The sequence below is a fragment of the Lipophrys pholis genome (genome assembly GCF_963383615.2).
Source record: "Lipophrys pholis genome assembly, chromosome: 11".
NCBI lineage: Eukaryota > Metazoa > Chordata > Actinopteri > Blenniiformes > Blenniidae > Lipophrys > Lipophrys pholis.
The window spans coordinates 4,428,013-4,445,222 of record NC_137631.1 but is presented as its reverse complement, the minus strand read 5'-3'; the positions used below and the strand labels follow the sequence as shown (position 1 = coordinate 4,445,222).

Here is a 17,210-nt window from a genome sequence, read left to right as displayed (position 1 = left end):
TTGGGGAACTTTCTTGAATCCATCTTCATGTGTAGTAATGAGTGGAAGCTGAGGTGGTCGTGTGCCTGTAAAACTCTCTCGCACTCGCGCTCTCACTCTCTCTCTCTCTCACGGTGCAACCTCAGCTCCGCCCACTACTCCCAGAGTCCAGGATCCATATTTCACTTTCTCTTGTATTTTTTGATTGTACACTCATAGTGACAGGACGTCTTTTCCTTTATAAATGCGTTCCCAGTCATCTGATTGTACCTCAATAACTCGTTTTTCCAGGGATTCCTCTCTTCTGACTCATTTGTACTGATATCCATCTGTTGTCTGTTTTAATGTTTCTGTGGTTTTTATTGGAAATAGTAAAAAAACAAAAACAAACAGACATGAAATCACTGATATCATTGACTAATACACCCTTATACGTTTTCTTCATTTGACTTTTATTTGCTGATTGTTTCATCTGAATGTTTAATCTGTTCCACCTCTTTAAGCTACATCAATAACCAATGTAATACGCCCCCTGGATTTGGTCACCAGTCACACGGTCAAAGGGCAAGTCAGCCTCGCTGCTGCCCCCTGCTGGCCGCGCCCCGTCACTATCTGTCAAATCCTGTTACAGAGTGCTCTTTGTTTTTGTGGGAACAAACTTGAAACTGAGCAGGATGACTATTGCAGCAACACATCATCAGTAGGATAAAACTAAGCTGTCTCTTGATGGTCTACAACAGGGTGTCCAAACTGGGTCAGAGAGTGCTGGTGTCCTGCATGTTTTAGTTCTCTGCCTGCTTCAGCATACCTGAATCTAATGATGACGTCATCACCAAGGTTGTGAAAAAGAACAATAATGAGCCTTTCATTACAAAGTGGATGGGAGAGGCACCGGATGGAGATCAACGGAGATCAAAGCCGGAGGAAATCTTGGATCTGAGCATCTCCATGGCAAAAAGCACTGATCTCCTTTGATCTGATAGGAGATCAGCACTGGAGCCATGGAGATGCTGAGATCAAAGGAAATCAGCTTTGTAGAGTTGTAATGTGCTCGTACTCATCCTTACATTTTTCGAGAAATTTGTCTTCAATCACCTTTTCTCTATCTACACCCTCTACCTGAACCTTTACCTGTTTATTTATTTCATATTTTCCAAATATCATGATTTTGGTTTTAACTAGATTTAATGAATTAGAGTTCATTTCTCTGAATGTGTCTAGTATGTCGTTGAAGAGTTTTTCTAGGATTTGGGAGAATTGTGGGTCTGTAGTTTGTGAAGTGTGTCTGTTTTCAATAACAGTATCCTTACTGGAAGCCTGTTGAATAATACTATGTAGAACCTTCTATTTACTGCTGACACGGTCTTTATTGTTTTCTGGTACTTTCTTAAAATAATTCTTCCTACATTTTCTCATTATATGAGTGAACTTATGTTTACATTTCTTGTATTTATTTTCCATCTCCTTCGTTCTACATTTATTGGATTCTCTATGTCATGTATTCTTCTTCTTGGATGCATTTTTTAAGCCCTTTGTGATCCATTAAACATCTTTATATTTCAGTTTCTCTTGTATTCATAAATGACTTCCCAGTCATCTGATTGCACCTCAATAACTAGTTTTTCGAAGCAGTGGGCGCTCGTAGATTCGGGGTTTTCTTTTGTAGCCAGATCTCTGAAACAAATTTTCTGTGGACAAAGAATGGATCCACTAATGTAGGAAGATTCAGAAACACTGGCACCATCAAAGTGTGTAGAGAAGAGGCGCTGCATCAAATTCATATTTTATTTACATGCGACTGTCAAAGGTCAGTTGCTTGATTTGAATACGGCATGTTGGAATCCTCCCTGCTGGAACAAAGGTCAAAAGGTTGAAAGTGCATGTTGAGGGTTTGTCCAGGGCGCCGTTAGCTGCGAGACGCTCGACTCCGCAGCAGCTGGTTGAGGACGCTGTTCTGTCTGATCTCTCTCGGGTCGGACACGTCCTCTGCCATCACCGGGACGTCTTTGCCACGCTGCGTCCCGTCGCCTTCGTCCTCCTCGCTGTCGGACAGCGTGCACAGGAGGGCGTCGTTCTCATACGTGGGGAAGTAGTACCTGCAAGACACCATGATGGCGTTACTCGTTTTCATCCTGGGCGCTTCAAGGTTTTCTGGAACAGAAGGGACGTTATTCCCCCGGGAGGACGAGACTGAGTGAGACTGACTCACTGCCAGACAGTTCCATTCTGCTCTCACGTTACTCTCACTGCCAGTCAGCAGGACCACCGCTCACTTTCTTCCCTATTTACTTTATTTATGCTTTTTTTTCTTACTGAGAACTTCCACAACTTGGAGTATTATTATTGATACTCTTCACTTGTGTATAAAAGCCCTGCTCGTTAACATTAAAGAGCACTGCATGATTGGCATGTACCAAGTAAACACTACAATAAAAACTTGAATTAAAAAAAGAAAGTCCTTAAAACCAAAGAAAACATCCATTTAGTTACCATGATCAGCCGTTTGACTCCAGAAAGAAGAAACCAAAACAAACCGTCTCCTGCAGGCGGTTTGATGGTAATTCTGTTACGGCCTCTTGAGCCAAAATGAATGAACATGGTTAGGCCTGTCGCGATAATCAATCAATAAATTAATTGCACGATAATTAAAAATGAGCTCAATAAGTTTTCCAGGCTGGATAATGTGTCATTTACCAAAGACGTCACTGTGAGCGGCGCTCATTCTGGTGTTAGTGAACGGCTCTCACAGTTTAATGTTGTTTTAGAGAGTTGCCAGATTTCTGAGCCTTCCAGTAGAAAACCCGGGTAAGGCTCACTGTAAACGGGCCTTAACATGCCGGGGGGAAAACAGCCAATCTGGCAACAGCAGCCACCTGAGTCGCACCACCGCATACGTCATCAAAATGTGAAGCATCACGACAAAAACAAGTAGAAGACAGCAGCACCACCTCAGACTCTGTCTCCACCATTATTACTTCATCTTCGTATGGTTACCGTACTTTCTGGACGTCAAGCCGCTACTTCTTTTTTTTTTTACATGCTTTGAACCCTGCAGAGGACGACTCGGCTTTTTAAGGGTTAACAAGCTTCATGCTGCTGATACTGGATGATGCGTTCAGGTGCATCACGTAACTCATAATATTGAACTCAACATATTGGAAAAAAAAGAATTATGAACTAGTTCATTTTTGGAACTATGAATTTAGAACTATGAACTGAACTAGTTCATATTAAAATTTGTGAACTGAACTTTGAACTGGTTCATGTAGAAAGTGAACTTTCCCAACACTGCCTGTCAATCACTCTTGTGTGGGGAGGAGGGGGCACCTGGCACACCTGAGTGCAACCTGAGTGCAGCATGAGAGAGCGAGAGAGAGAGAGAGAGAGAGAGAGAGAGAGAGAGAGAGAGATTGTTTTGATTATTTATTTTGGATATTTACGATGTGTTTTTTCATAATACAATTCCAATTTTAAATATTCTTAAGAATTAAAAGTTTATTTATCTTTATAATGGTATACTTGCATTATTATGAGCTATTAGGATAATAAATGAATTTGGATATCGTGATTCCACAAATCAGCTTTTTATAAGATCACATACAATAAACTTTTTGGACATTGTATATTCAAAAACATTAGAAATTATGTTTAGAGTGGTAAATAAGACAATTCCAGGTTGCATTCAAAAATTGTTTAAACTAAGGCAGGGGATTTATAACCTAAGGGGTTTGCTAATGTTTGACACTCACAAAGTAAGAACTAATATCAGGTACAGATGTGTGTCAGTTTTGGGTGTAAAATTATGAAATGGACTTAATGATGAAATAAAGATGTGTAATTCTATGTATGTTTTCAAGAAGACTTTAAAGTCTAAAATTATCAAAGGTTACAATGAAATTTGATTGAATTTGATTTTTCAGTAGTAATGGAGTATTAGTGATGTTTTATTGTGAATTATTCAGTTAATCCTATGATGGTACAGGATAGGCACAAATAAGCCTTGAGGCTTCAGCCTATTCCTTTTTCGGTTGCTGTCTGTTTATTTTGTAAAAACATGATTTTGTTTTTATTTTTAACCGAAATAAAGCATTCATTCATTCATTCATTATACCATTATTAATACATTAGTGGACAAATGGTATCAAAACGGCAATATTATTGTTTATCGCAATAATTTTTGGGACAATTTATCGTCCAGCAAAATTTGTCATCGTGACAGGCCGAGACATGGTTCTACTCAGAAGAGGCTGGAACATAGAAAGAGAAGCCACATTATTCCTAAATTCAAGAGACGAACGAAGCTTTATTACACGAGACTAAGTCATAGAAAACTGAAATAACTTAGAATAAAGGTCTGTAGGCAGTGACTGAGGATGTAGGACCTCCACAGCTTCTGATCAACGACCAAAGCAACGGCGTAGTTTTCATGTTGGGCCACTAGTGGGTGCTGTTGTTAGTTTTTAGAATGAAAGCACACACACACATGCAGCAGAGAACAATGGGCTCTAAACATTAGCAATGGGAGACCACCAAGCTCCGTTGTTACTACGGTGACTGTCAAAATAAAAGTACCAAGTCCAGGAGAATACGGACTGGGAGTCATGACACCACGGAGGAAACAGTGTTCTGATTGGCTCTACTGAGCATGTGCAGTAGCAGCACTTCAGAAACATTTCGGTGTTCCTTCGTCTAAACGGAGACTGAGTCCGTGTGTTTTCAGTGGCTCGGCGCATCGTTGTCATGGAAACAAATCCTCAAAAATGCCATGAAAACGTTCCCTTTTCACTTGAAAGCATTGTGGTGTACACGAGGTCTCAGTGGTGTGTGTGTGTGTGTGTGAGTAGTGGCAGCATTTCGTCGTCGCAATGGAGGCAGAGCGTTTCCACGGAGACGGAGTCTGTGTTGTATAAAAGTTCTTCCTTGAGAGCCGTTTTTAGAAAGTTGTGTTTTCAGTGGCTCTGAGCGCGGCTGTTGTGTAAACAGATTCCCAGAACGCGACCAAAGTGTTTAGAGTTCAGTTGAAACGTGTAGAAGGAGCTGTAAGTTTGAAGCCTTTTCTCTCAGTACTTCTTCTGCCGTGGTCACTTGGTGATATTTACGTGTTTGACGGGCCGACCCGTGGATCAGGTCCGACTGGAGGATCCGGTCTGTGTACTCACTGAGGCTGGTCCCAGGCGGACGCCTCCGGCAGCGCCATCACGTGACCTTCGGCCGCCATGTGCCGCAGGACGTCGGCTCTGCAGGGGAACTTCTGCTGGCAGCCGTAACAGCGGCTCTGGTGGATCTGACGCCGGATGAAGTTGACCAGCTTGACCTGCTGGTAGAACTGCAGGTCTGGAAGAAGACAAAGACAATCCTGCAATGAAGAGGAACTTTCCTCCATTATGGACTCAAACTGTCACGGTAGAAACATCGAGGCGGTCTGACTCACTCAGTTCTGTCTTCAGGCTGTGAAGGTCGAAGCCATGGTTCTCCTACAATCACAGAAAAACTACTGAGCTCTGATCCAGAATAAAACCTGCTTCCAAACAGGCTGAGATAGAAAAGAAATGCTAGACGGAACCGTGTGTGTGGTGTGTGTGTGTGTGTGTGTGTGTGTGTGTGTGTGTGTGTGTGTAGTTGCTCACTGTCACCTTTCAAAAAAGCTGAGAAATACAAAATAATTCAGGATTACAGTTCAGACTGATGATGAGAGAAAAAGTGAATCATTAATGTTGTTTTCATGTTTTGTTCCTTAGATGGGTTTTTTTCTGTTGTTGTTTGTACAGATTCTATATTCTTCACAGAATTTAGAGGATATTCCTAAACAATCCACTGGCTTCAGCCGATTCCTCTTCTTGGTCAGTGAAGGTGAACAGTGTTTGTTGGTGTTTGGGTTTCATTTGTTCCAGTGGCGTTCACACTGCGTTCAGAGACCGGATCAAACCGCCTGGAAAATGTCACGCAATTACAACAGCTGCCTCTCTACTTCTTCTTCCTCTCTACTTCTTCCTCCCTTCTTCTTCCTATCTTCTTCTTCAGCTTCACTATTTCTTCCTCTCTTCTTCTTCCTCTCTATTTCTTCCTCACCACTTCTTCATTTTCTTCCTCCCTTCTTCTTCTTCTCCTTCCTCCTCACTATTTCTCTGTTATTTCTTCCTCCCTTCTTCCTATTTCTTCCTCCCTTCTTCTTCCTCTCTACTTCTTCAGCTTCACGATTTCTTCCTCTCTTCTTCTTCGTCTCTATTTCTTCCTCACCACTTCTTCCTTTTCTTCCTCACTACTTCTTCCTCATTAATGCTTCCTCTCTTCTTCTCTATTTCTTCCTTCCTTCTTCTTCCTCCCTTCTTTCTATACCTGCTTTATCTGATTCGTGTGGTTAGCTTGGTGTTTACTACCCAGAATGCACTGCGTGCTACATCATGTCCTCTCACCCCGCCCACTAGAAAGGTTGTCTGTGAAGGAACCGAGACCGAAGCGTTTGAAGGGGACCAGACATCTTAGACATCTTAGCGCCGGTTCAAAGTTGGTGGGCGTGTTCACGTCGCACAAACAAAACCGTTTCTTTCCTTTAGATATTCTGGTCCAGATCAAACAGGGGAATGTGAACACGCCCTGACACTTCAGCTGAAGGGAATGAAGGCAGTGTGACTAATTAGGGTGCAAAGAAAAACTTGTATTAAAGTGTCCGCAGGAAAAGAAATCCTGAAATAATGTGATAAATTTATGCAAAAAACAAACAAAAATCAACAACAATCACATTTATACAATTTCACAGTTTGTAAAATTGTGTTAATTCAAAATGATTTACATGTAAATGCAGTGCAGGCAGTGAGTGTGAATGAGGGCTGCTTGTATCAAAGCTTAACAAATCAAACACTTTTAATATGAATGGTTCACCTTCATGTGCGTGTAGATCTGCTCCATCGTCTCGGACTGATGATCACAGAAGAGACACACAGCTGAAACCGGGTGAGCTTGCCAGTCCGACCAATCACTGAGGACGACACAGAGACGAACGGCTGAGACACGACAGTGAACCACCATTCACAGTCTGACAGTTATGACAGACGTCATAACTTTGTGGCTCGAGGTGTCAAACACATTCCACAGTCACCTGCGCTTGCTTATGTGGATTTGTTGGGTTTCTCTGAGTGTCTGAGTGAAATCACTTTGTTGTATTTGGTGTAATACAAATAACGTTGAATTGAATTGGATTGACATTGCAACTTTAGTAAGCTGGAACTTCTTTCTTTTTTTTCTTACTTCTTTCTTTGTTGTGGTGCAGAGTATACCTGATGAAAATGTTGATATTTTCCCAAAAACCAAACAATTACTACTGAAAACAACTACAATCTCAACAAAAAGTCAATTTTAGTTAAACCTTTTAGTACAAAGTATAGTGAAATGTCAAAAACCTTCTCCTGTAGCTGTTGCATTATGGGAGTTTTTAAAAAACTCACCCTGACAGCAAGGTTTCTCAGCTCGGGTCTCACAACATTTCATGTTAAAACGCATCGTTTGTGCGTTTTTTTTTTCAGAAAACTTTCACGTGTACACAGGGAAGTATTGAAAACGATGTCCTTTTCCACAGAAATGGCAGAAACGCTGAAAGCAATGTAGTTTTCACGTTGGGCCACTAGTGGGTGCTGATGTTTGTTCCGGCAATGAAAGCGCACACACATGCAGCAGAGAACAATCTGCTCTAAAAATTAACAATGGGAGAACACCGACATTCTAGTTGGATTGTAATTACGGTGAGTGTCAAAATAAAACTACAAAGTCCCAGGAGAATATGGACGGGGAGTCATGACACCACGGAGGAAACATTGTTCCGATTGGCTCTACTGAGCATGTGCAGAACTACTAGTTACTGCGGCCGTGATGCCATGCACAATAGCAGCGTTTCAGAAAAGATGCGTCTTCCTCCGTCGATACGGAGGTGGAGCATTTTTCAAAACGTTTGGTTTTCAGTGGCTCCAAGCCACCGTGTCATGTGAAGAGATTCTTAAAATGAAATGGAAATTTTCCATTTTTTCACTTGAAGACATTGTGGTATAAACGTGGCCCCAGTGTTGTGTCTGCTACTCTCGTGGGCCTTATGTTTGCCACACCCCTGTTGTAGATGTAAAACAGGAAGTCTGCCCGTCTTCAGGCGGAGATGTTTTGTCTCGGAGGATTACTCACTCATCCTGTTCATCAACCAGCTCTCGGTCGTCCTCACTCTGCACCTCCTCCCAGGTTTTCCCCAGCTCCTGCCGGGGAGACACAAACACCTTCACCGTCACTGTGTGAGGACAACAACACCCTCCACTGTTCTTTGGTGGTCTGTTCTCACCAGGTAGTTGATGACGTAGAAGCGGTCGTATTCGTGGTTGTTGGCGTTGATGCGGCGGTGAGCTTTCTTCCTCATGTGATCCTTCAGTGTGGTTTTATCTCGGAAGGTTTTCTCACAGTACAAACACTGCAGACTGAAGGCAAAGGAACCAACCTCGGTCAACCAACTATTACATATGAAATGCTTTTTTAATATCCTCAAAATAGTAACAGACAGGCCAAAACCCGCCTGCAAGAGGCTCCAACCTGATAAAACACCAAGAAAATTGTCAATATTTCAAAGAAAACGTTGACGTTTTAAACAAATTTCTCAAGAGTAGCAGATGCAACACAACACTGAGACGAGCTGAGGTGTCGGTGATGCGCCGTGAAAGATAGCACACTAGCATTAGCCTCAAAGCCTTGACGTCAGGGTGAGTTTGGAAAAAACACCCAGAATGCAACAGCTATTCAAGTTTTTTGGTCATTTCACTGTTTTACAGCATCAAAATGGGCTTTTACGTTAAGATTGTAGTCATTCTCTACAATAATTGTTTGGTCTGGGGAAAATACTTTCCTCACATATACTCTGCGGCACAACAAAGAAGAGTTTAAATTTAAAGGTTATTATGGAAGTATTTAAGCTGTGTGCCTCGCTCAAGATGAACCTGGGCTGTTTGTGGATCCTGAACTGTGTTTGACACCTCTGGATTAATCTTTAGTAAAACCATTACAGAGCCGGGAGTCTGTTTTTAGATTTTGTAGCAACTGATTCTGGAGGCAAAATATCTGTTTTCACACAATAACACATTGTGATACAGAAAATTTGAATCGCCACACGGATTCAACGTGTGGTGGCACTTTAGAAAATCAAATTCTGAAGTGAAATACTGATATTTATTGAATCTTTTTATTTCTTTCACACAGAACAACAGAGTAACCAAATCATGTCTGTCCCAGCTCACAATCTCATCCTCTCCAGATCTTTTAGCTACACATCTGAAGATCCCAGTTCCAGTAGTAATCTGTGGAGTGTACGTCTGGGACAAAACAAACAAACAGACTGAACTGTCACTAATTCCAACAAGGACAAGTTGAGAGTAGTTTTACTGCTTTCAAATGTCCAGACTGGTCTCAGTCAGTTTGTAAAACTTCAAACTGAAAGTTCTGGTTTCATACTGACGCGGTCACAATTCTCCCATCCAACCTTACCCAGTTTTTGGATTTCATGAGAGTTCACCTTAAAGACCAACCAACACACATTTACCATTGAAGTCACACAGTGAGAACTTTAAAAAAAAAAAAAAAAAAGGTGACAGAAAGTGAGACAAACTTGACAGTTCTTACTTGTCCAGTTTGCCCTGCAGTGTGTCCAGAAACTGGTCACAGTAGACGATGTTGTCGGGCAGTCCGATGCTGAAGGAGTGCTCTCGAGCCATGTGGTTCAACATGGCTGACCTGGAGACATGACGCAAGGATTCAGGCTCGCAGTGATGACAGTTTTAATGAAGAAAAGTCAACCCCGGCCGACATGGTGACGTCAATCCAAAGAGTCTCATGACACAGAGGGACATTTTTCAAGCCTTTATTTCTTGAAATTTTGATGATTATGGCTTACAGATAGTGAAACACCCAAATTGAGATGTACCTGTATAAAGAACTTTAGGATAGGAGAAGAACACCGCGACCAGAAGTGGCGATAGTTTCAGGATTGTTAATGTTAATGTCCACATTGAATGAAACTCTCTGTTCTCCTGTGAGACGTTTCTTCATTTGGATTTCGTCCACCCATCCGTCCGGAAAGTGACGCCTATTCTATCTAAAGGAGGCTCAGATCCTTCAATGTCTGCAGTGAACTCCTGTACATGTTCGAACCACACTGTGCTGTTCTATACTGCTTGTTGGGGGGGGGGGGGGCTCTGCAACACGCTGATTTTCCATTGACAAGGAACCATGTGAGAGTGGTTGGTCTGCCACTGCATCCAACATATTTAACCCAAAAAGACTTCACATCATGTACAACGCCATTGTGGCTCACTGGTAAAATTATTACCTCCGACACGGGAGACCCGGGTTCGTGACCCTGGTCGTGTCGAAAAATCTTCAAAAAAAAATGTTTAGTTTGTTTTAAAGACACAGTTGTGTTTATTCTTTTTTCCGCCTGTGTACACAGTCGTTCACCAACAATGTTCTGGAATCTTGTTTGAACTCCTCAATTTAGTTGAAGAGCTGCTGCAGCCATCCCCCGCTGTCAGTTTGTTCAGCCGGTCCCGATAACCCCGATTCAAGCCGCTGATGTTTCCGTGCTTCGCTCTGGCAAAGCAAAGAGTTGCTGCTCACTAAGCACCAGTTTTGACGAATCTGGAGCCGGAAACACAAAGAACCAGTTCTAAGTCAGGCTCTGGCTCCAAACTAGCACTGGATCCGGCTCGGTGGAAAAGCGGCTTCAGGAGATCCTTCCTCTCACCAGCCATCAGCAGAAATAACAGCTGGTGGCATCTTTCTGTGCAACTTCTAGCAACATGTGCTGCTTTAGTTTTATGATACTTTAATTACCTATTCATTTAATATTGGCAGAACGATTGTAACAATGAATTTTTATGATACTGTGAGCTGTTGGACACCTTGAATTTCCCTTCTTAGTGAATAAGGTATCTTCTCTCAGTCGATCTATTGGGAAACTCATCTGTCCCAAGCTGAAATGAAAGCAGGCAGCGTGCAGGCGACACAGGTTTAACTATTGACTCATTCATTAATCTAAATGTCCCATTTGTCACCTTGAACCGTGAGACACAAGTTCATCTGAAATAAAGCTAAAATAAGCTTTGCTGTGAAAGCTTGAGGGAGCCACTACAGAGGGGCTAAAGAGCCACATGTACGGGTTGCCTGACCTGTTTCCGGTGAATTCTTCACTGCAGAACATGCAGAGACGATGGAAGCTGCTGTCCTCTCTCTCCCTCTGCTGCTGCTCCAGCACCTCCTCCTGCTCAACACCAACAGATGAAGCTTGTTTCAGTTTCATACAGCCGTGCTCAACATGTAGGATCCAGGTCACAGAAACTCAAATGTGTCAGGTGAGAAGATATTTATTTTTATGATCCCCCACTAGTCGTTTCTGCTGGAGCTTTTCTCGGAAGAGCCGGTCTTCTGGAAGGACGTCGCACAGCAGGAAGTACTCCTCCTGTTTCTCTGCAGTGTCGAAAACGTCGTATCAGCAATATGTTGGAATGAATTGTTACTGAACTATAAAGTTTTTTTTACACAGAGTGTGAATAAGCTTCTAATCTGAGCTTCTAAAGACGTTTCACTCACCTACTGGCCCGGTGGAGTTGGTTTTGAAAACACTACAGAAGTCGGTGAGCGACTGTTCCATGAATCTGCCCCTCCAGTACAGCAGGTACCTGATGGGGAAACAGCAGAGGAACGTCAGAGCTGCTCGACACGATGGGAAACAGCTTTGCGGTAATGAATGGGGCCTGGACCAGCAGGAGACATCGGTCAGGAGCCCCCATCGTCTGTGTGTGAAGAATTCACTGTGAACGGGTGAGACAGGCTTTATAATGACTCCCGGAAGCTTTCAGAGAATCATATCCAAAAGAACAAGCAAGTTCATCTCCTGGCTTCAAACAGCTTTAACAGCTCGAACATTAAAAAGGACGAACAGGAAAAAAACAGCCAAAATGTCTGAAAGTGTCAAAATGACTAAAACAAGTGAATCAGTTAAGAAAGCTGCTCTGGAAAGCGGAAAAGCTTTCTATGACAAAATACTTGGTCTCGTAAACTTGGAATCAGAAGGACTTTATGTGGTTCTAGACGATGGGTTGGATAATACAGGTAAGAAGGGAAGCAGAAAACAAAAGAATAGGTATATGAATGGAGCCGTGTTAGATCTGGATCGACTAGATGTATGGAGAGAACTTCATCCACTTGACAAGGACTATACTCACTCCTCTGCCCCACATGCTGCACGCTCCAGAATAGATTACTTCCTAATAAATAAAGGAGACGTATACAGAGTGAAGGAGTGCAGGACTGGGGGAACCGATGTGTTGGATCATAGTGCAGTCCACCTAAAGATTAACCTGGACAATAAAAGGAAGACTACAGCGTGGAGACTCAATGAAGGTATACTTAACAATGAGGGACTAGTTAATGTACTAAAAGGGGGGAATAATACAATACAAAGAGGAAAATGATAATGGCGAAGTAGATCTAACCATTTTATGGGACGCCTTGATGAGAGGGAGGCTGATTTCACACACAACATTCACAAGAAAAGCCAGGTCAGAAAAATACCAGAACCAAACAGAAAAACTAAAAGAATTGGAACAACACCACAGATGGACAAAAGACCCAGAAACTTTCAACAAAATTAAAGAAGTTAGGAAAAAAATAGACAAGATCCCATTAGAAGAGGTGGAAAGGAAAGCGAGATTAGTTGAACAGACCTACTATGAGGGAGGATTGAAAGCCAGCAAATCCTTGGTTAGACAAATTAAGAAAAAACAAGAATTAAGTAAGATACATAAAATAAGAGACCCAGTGACCAATACAATCCTTTATGAACCAGAAGAAATAGAAGAGGTGTTTGAGGACTATTACACTACACTGTATACACAGCCTCCCTCAATAAGAGAACAGGACATGAGAATTTTTTGGGACAAATTCGACCTACCAGCAAAACGTTTAAATAAGAACACAACGCTGACTTCAGTAATAACAGGAGAAGAAATAGAAAAGGCAATCAACCAGGCTTAATCTGGGAAATCACCGGGACCTCACGGCTTTGGGACTGCCTTTTATAAAGAATTTAAAGAGGAGTTAATCCCAGTTCTATATGAGTTATTTAACTACAGTCTCAGGACATAAACATAAAACAATATTGGGACCAAATATGGCTCATGTTAAAAATACCAGGATATGAGATACCCAGGTCTTGTAAGGTTCTGTACTTGGGACACGTGACAGGTGAGGTAGTACAAGAAGAGGATCAGTATCTTATTAAAATACCGTTGCTGGCATTTAAAAAGTCAATCACAAGACTTATGGCCTTAACTAACACCCCTGACCGTGGAGCAGTGGGCGAGCACTGTGGAGGAGATTCATCCGATGGAGAAACTCACACTCAAACCGACACTGCAAAACCCGCAATTTAATAATAAACGGGAGAAATGGGCAAATAACAGAAGACAGGACGAGGACGACACCACCATCACCTCTACCGGACAACAAGGACTTAACTCACCGTAAAGCAGAATACTTAATTATGTATATGTGTTACACCCAACCACCAAAATTGTTAAAAGAAAAGCCTTAATAAAAAAAAAAACTAACAAAAAAAACCCCAAATAAACCTGAACTCGTTACTTTATACTGAAACGACCAGGTGTAGATGGAATTAGAGGTGTTGCAGGTGAATGTAAGTATATGTGCCACTTTGCAAAAGCATTATGTTATTGCTGTTCTTGTCGGGGAAAAGGTGATAAAAGCTGTGTGTTCAGGTGTGAGACGTCCTCTCACTTTGGCAGGTCTGCGATCAGCTTGACGTCAGCGATGACCAGCTTGTGCTCCAGGAGCAGGTGTTTGAGCAGCGCGTCTTTCTGCAGCGTCGGGACCGACTCGGAGCAGAAGAGGCACACCAGCAGCTCGGCGCCCCCACTCTGCACAGTGGCAGCACTGCAGCCGCAAGCCGGCCGCTCCGGGAAACACAGAGGCTCCAGGATACTGTCCTGACCTGTGAGGGGAGGAGACAGCTCACCTACCAAACACATCATGCGCAAGCGTACTAGAGCGGGGAGAAGCAGCTTCACGCCAACATCACTTTCTTTTAGTCTATTTAGGGCACTACCTTTTCCAACCTCTTCTCAATATCAACTTTTAACAACACTTAATGTGTTTTTAGTAAAGAGAGTTTTTCCCTCAGTCGTCTCCATCTCCTAATAAATTACACATTCTGCTGATAACATGAATAAATTGCAGTGAGAAGGCGGGATGGTTTTTCATTTTCATTGTATGAAATGTCCCATATCAAGAGTGTCAAACACATTTTAGTTCAGAGGCCACATACGGGCGGATTTCACTTCAAGTGGGCCGGACAGGGAAAATATTGCCACAATAACCTTCGAATTTAAACTTTAAAATGTTATCTTTGTCATGGCGCAGATGGAAATGTCTATAGTTTCACAAAAACAAACAATTACTACCAACTACAATCTCAACATAAAGCCAGTTTTAATGAAACCTGGTGCAAAGACGAGTGAAATGTCCCCAAAACGTCTCGTGTGCCTGTTGCATTCTGGATGTTCTTACAAACTCACCCTGACAGCGTGGCTTTGAGCCTCATGCTAGTTTGGTTGCTTTTCGTGGCAGCTTCACCAATATCTCAGCTCGAGTTCTAGTGTTGTGTTTTGTCCACTAATCTCAAGGAATTTGCTGAAAAAAAAAATATCTCTGTTTTCGTTGAAATTTCTACAATGAGCTTGTTGGTTTGGCGGCTGGACTGGAGCCTCTTGTGACCCGGTTTTGCCCCACGGGCCTTACGTTTGACGAACCAGTGCTATTTAACGCGTTATTAGGTGAACTTGATTCACAACAAATACAAAAATTTAAAGGTCCCATATTATGGAAAAACTTCACTTTATAATGGTTTTCTAACAGTAATATGTGTCCCCACAGCCTGAGTACGAGGCCCCAACAGTGAAGAAGGTTCATCATCTCCCTCACTCGCTCCAGTTTTTAGTGAATGTGTGTTAATCACACCAGAAGCAGAGAGTTTCCCTTCATGACCTCATGAGAGGAAATAACCCCTCCCTCTGGTAGTGGATACTCACTTTGACCCCCCCGGCACACACAGTTAGATGAGCTCTGCGCTTTAAAATTATGAGTGGGCGCCACTTTCTCTCTTCGCAAATGCTACCAGAGAACAGAAACAGCTCATGAGCATTTAAAGGTACAGACACAGAAACAGCCTGTTCTCAGTCGAGCTCACTAGAGGGACTTTTAGACTCGCTGGAATTCAGGAGCAAGGCTGGATTTGGGGAAATACTCTTCAAATACATTGTTTTTGGAAATCTGACAACCAAGTGTTTTCATTCTTCTCAGGACATGAAAAAAAAACCTGCTAAACTTTTTTTTCCCCTCCAAGAAATTTTTTTTTTCTCTCAAAGTTACAGAAACATCCACTCCAGTGGATTATATGTGCCTGAGCTTTCAACATAAAACATTAAGAACTCACTAAACGAATAACTTGTTTTATTGTAAATATACAAACACTTCTCTTTTTATGCTTTGAAAAACATTTCTGAGCACAGACCTGCAATGTTTAGACCTGAAACAGAAAACCACTGACATACATTTTTGTGAATCTGACACTCAAATGGGTCAAAGCATCTCCAACAGGAGAAATATTGTGCATTCTTTAAGGACGCAGGACTGGCATTGCACTTATACTGGCATGTTGTTTTAGCCGACAAAAACCGACATTTCAATCTCTGCATCGCTGAACACATCTATGTTCATCACACCTCGGCTGCAGGAAAGTCTGCAAGGTGCAAAAATGTATATTTCAAATAAATAGCTTATATATTCAATGACAGTTGGTACCAATTACAAATCACATTGCATACATTCTAAGTAATCATATTAAGTACTTCAAAGCTATCAAACTCCACCAAACGTGTCATGTAAAAGTTGAAATTTTACCTCATATGAGCTACAACAATGAATGGAAAACAACCCGATGAAATCCTGGACAACTATGTGAAATTGTTGGAAAAACCGTATAATACTGGACTTTTAAGGAATGACATTATCTTTGTGCCATTTCATTTGTTCTGTCGATCACTTAAACTTTTTTTTTTTTTTTTAAATAGTTATTGGTAATGTTCTCGTCAGTTAATCACAATTTGCCACACTTTTTGAGTTTGCCGAACATAACACACTGCACAGTAAACGAAAACACAATGTATCACAGTTTAGCCACTCTTATACTGTACTCCTATACTGTGCATGTTGATGTGGGAATAACAAGAAATGTGAGATGTATTCTGATCCAGTTAAAGGTTGTACAGAGTCCACCTCAGCAGATTGAAACTCCCAAGAAATGTAACCAGATTCCCTGGATGGATGGATGACCAGGTAATTTGTTATTTAAGACACAGTTCCATCTGTAAGTGAGGTATCTATCTGGAAACGTGTCTTTGCACACAGTACTTCCGGTCCTCTCACAGTTCTGGGCTCGTTTTGACTGAATGATTCTCTGCTTTGTGTAAATAACAACAAACAATAATAAACCAGGAGCAAAACCAGAGCCTTTTTTTCTGGAGAGCAGCAGAGTTGATGGAAAAACAGACGAACAGCACAGCCAGCTGCCGCTGACAGACTTTACGAGTATCAGCGATAGTAGTACTGCACCATCCTGACAACACGGTGGGAATTATAATTCAGTAGAGTGATTTAATTCATTAAAAGATTTAAAGTCTGCTCCGTACCGTTTCTGCCCGGACCACCAGCAGCCATCTTTCATGTCACGTGGCAAACACTGAGGAAAATGGGCCAATCAACGAGCAGGGTTTGTTCTTCGTCTGCTTCACAGGCAGACGGAGTCCAGCGACGCTCACTGTCGCCTCCTTACGGTGCGGAAGAGTCATGGCTGGTTTCGCCACACAAACAACCCCCCCAAAAGCCCCACGTTTGGCCAGTTTGTACGGAGCCCCCGAGTGGCCATAAAGAAAAAAAAAAACAAAACCCTTAGGAACAAGATAATAAGTATTTCCCTCAAGTTAATAAAGCACAGTAACAAGATCATTTAATCAGGAGATAATATTTGACTCACGTTTTTAACTTGAGGTAACGATGTATTACCTCATTCCCTCGTGTTGTATTTTTTTTCTCACCAATGTCATCTCCATTCCCGTCTTATTTGCTGTTAAGGAGGT

General features: G+C 42.0%; 1 protein-coding gene across 1 annotated transcript; it reads right to left on the bottom strand.

The window, feature by feature from the left end:
• Positions 1-1,329: 1,329 nt before the first annotated feature.
• Positions 1,330-16,815, bottom strand: znf277 (zinc finger protein 277). The gene is made up of 12 exons (XM_080475210.1): positions 16,764-16,815; positions 13,795-14,008; positions 11,587-11,675; positions 11,381-11,463; positions 11,166-11,257; positions 9,622-9,732; positions 8,297-8,429; positions 8,146-8,213; positions 6,859-6,955; positions 5,411-5,453; positions 5,139-5,313; positions 1,330-2,075 (listed from the first exon to the last, which is right to left on the bottom strand). Exons 1-12 carry the CDS (start codon positions 16,789-16,791, stop codon positions 1,886-1,888), a joined length of 1,323 nt encoding a protein of 440 aa, XP_080331336.1. The 5' UTR covers positions 16,792-16,815; the 3' UTR covers positions 1,330-1,885.
• Positions 16,816-17,210: the final 395 nt, after the last annotated feature.